The 2,106-nt window shown below is 42.8% G+C and overlaps 2 protein-coding genes across 2 annotated transcripts in view; one reads left to right on the top strand and one right to left on the bottom strand.

The window, feature by feature from the left end:
• Positions 1 to 2,106, bottom strand: part of LOC117170203 (alpha-1,6-mannosyl-glycoprotein 2-beta-N-acetylglucosaminyltransferase-like) — a 72,078-nt gene that overhangs the window by 66,516 nt on the left and 3,456 nt on the right. The gene's annotated exons all lie outside the window — the stretch shown is intronic.
• LOC117169996 overlaps positions 1,680 to 2,106 on the top strand; it is a 10,078-nt gene continuing 9,651 nt past the window's right edge. Inside the window, exon 1 of the mRNA XM_033356511.1 lies at positions 1,680 to 1,979. Coding sequence (XP_033212402.1) covers positions 1,680 to 1,979 — 300 coding nt within the window. The remainder of the gene's footprint in view (positions 1,980 to 2,106) is intronic.

Here is a 2,106-nt window from a genome sequence, read left to right as displayed (position 1 = left end):
GCCGCAACTGCGCGTTGCCGCTCTTGCTCCCAAACGGCTTGCTGCTGCTGAAATGCGCTCTGCATCTCAGCCATTTGGCGACGCATTTCTTCCATCATTCTCTGCGTTTCTTGTACTTGCCGTTCTGCAGCTTCGCGCATCTGCTGCTCCTGTTGAAGTTCCGCCTCGAGAACCATACTTGACATTTTGGCTCTACGGTTCGGTTGAAAACGCGAAGGTTTATTAAACCGCGTTTCTTTACAACCGAAACTTTCGCAACTTCTTCAGTAGTTTTTTCTACGAGCGCGCGCGTTTTGGTTATTAGCGCCCTCCACTTTGACAAGTACCGCAACCAGAAAATTTTACTACGCACAAAGCACAAAATTTTTATCTTTCAAAGTCAAGAAAGTCCATTTTCGCACACAGCAAATATCAAAAATGTTCGCACAAAGCCAGTTTTCGCACCAAGCAAATTGTCGCACCAAGAAAATTACGCACAAAGCAAATTACGCACAAAGCAAATTACGCACAAAGCAAATTACGCACAAAGCCGCACAAAGCAAATGACGCACAAAGCCGCACAAAGCCAAAAAGTCACAAAGTTCAAACCATCACTTTCAATTTCAAAAACGCTAAACTCTTCCGATCAACCTCCAATTACTCGTATCACGTAGGACGAGCCCCCATGTGTGGGATTGGTGATTTAGGTTGGTGTGTGTGATGGTAGAGTAATCGTGGAGTTGATATAAAATTATGTTTAAGTTTATTGAAATCAAACTGCTACAAACGAAAAGCAAGCGTGTGCACTACGCAGAGGCCTTCTAACAACTGACGCTTTCCGCCCTTGTCGCCAAGGGACTTACTCTCATCTGCCCATTTACGCCCACGCTTTGCTTGAAGTTAACGGCTTTTCCTGAAGTCCAGCCGAAACTGCGTCGCAACCATGCCGACAAAAACCATACGCGCTCTCTCACTCCTTGAAACAAAACACACCCATACTCGTGAAGCCACTTGACACCCAAGCGCTTTCCACACTCCCACAGATATAATAAACTTATTTTCATCTTATACTCTCGCCTAGCAGCAATCTTTTCCCTTATCCTTTTCTCTCTTTCTTCTACTATTTTTCTTTCTCTGTGTCCCGTTTATACGCTACACATATACAACATGTACATTAAATTCGTGGCCGTGAGGCTATGAGACAGAGCGGCGTAGGGATATTAGGGGAAAATTTGGCGGAGAATTGAAAAAGTGGGAGAAATGTCCAAATCTATAAAGAACCTGGCGAACTCTTTCGGGGGGCTTTTTTGCTTTCTGATTTCTGACGAGGTTAGTTAATTAGGTGCGGTTGTATCCGATATAATTGAATTAAGTATAATATTCATTCCAATAGTTGTATTTAATTTTACTTGCCTTGAATTTGTTATTTTATTTAAGTCACATTTTATTGTATTTTATATGTTTCAATTTATTGTTTCTTTTATTGTCAATTTTATTTAACGAATGTATTAAAGCAAAAGGTTTTATTCAAAATGATGTTTTTAATTCGCAATAAAAATGTATTATCCTAGTATCTATAAAAAACAATGGTGCCGAAACCCGGGACTTATTTAACGGACAAAAATCTGGGATAATATTGAAGTATTGGTGACATTATTATTAATGTATTTTTCTTTTGTTTTCGAGTGATTAATTACACGATGCCTCCTAAACGCACGCGAGGAGCCAGAAACGCTGATGGTGTTCAGCCAGCGGCGAAAACAGGACGAGTAGCTTCAGCGAATACGCGAGGACGCACTCAAGCTACGGGACGACGATCCTCACGCGTGAGAGGTCCGATAGACGTCGTGCAATCACCGCCATCGACGATACCTCCGGTTGACGGCGATGACGAGGAACAGTCTCTGATAGGGACACCCGAAAGAGAAATCCTACCAGGCGACAACGCAAAAACTCAGCGTGGACGCAGTGGTCGCACTGGTTGGGCGAACAGCACATGGGTAAGACAAACTCAGCTCAATAATTAAAGCGATGTCGACCCGACGAGACGTCTCGTCGATGTTTTGGAACAAACCTTCAATAGTTTGCAAAATTCGCTGCTTAGTGCGGGAAATTCGCGACTAATCA

This window comes from Belonocnema kinseyi, chromosome 3, assembly GCF_010883055.1.
Source record: "Belonocnema kinseyi isolate 2016_QV_RU_SX_M_011 chromosome 3, B_treatae_v1, whole genome shotgun sequence".
Taxonomy (NCBI): domain Eukaryota; kingdom Metazoa; phylum Arthropoda; class Insecta; order Hymenoptera; family Cynipidae; genus Belonocnema; species Belonocnema kinseyi.
Note: the sequence above shows the minus strand (reverse complement) of the source record. Positions and strands in the feature narration are given on the sequence as shown.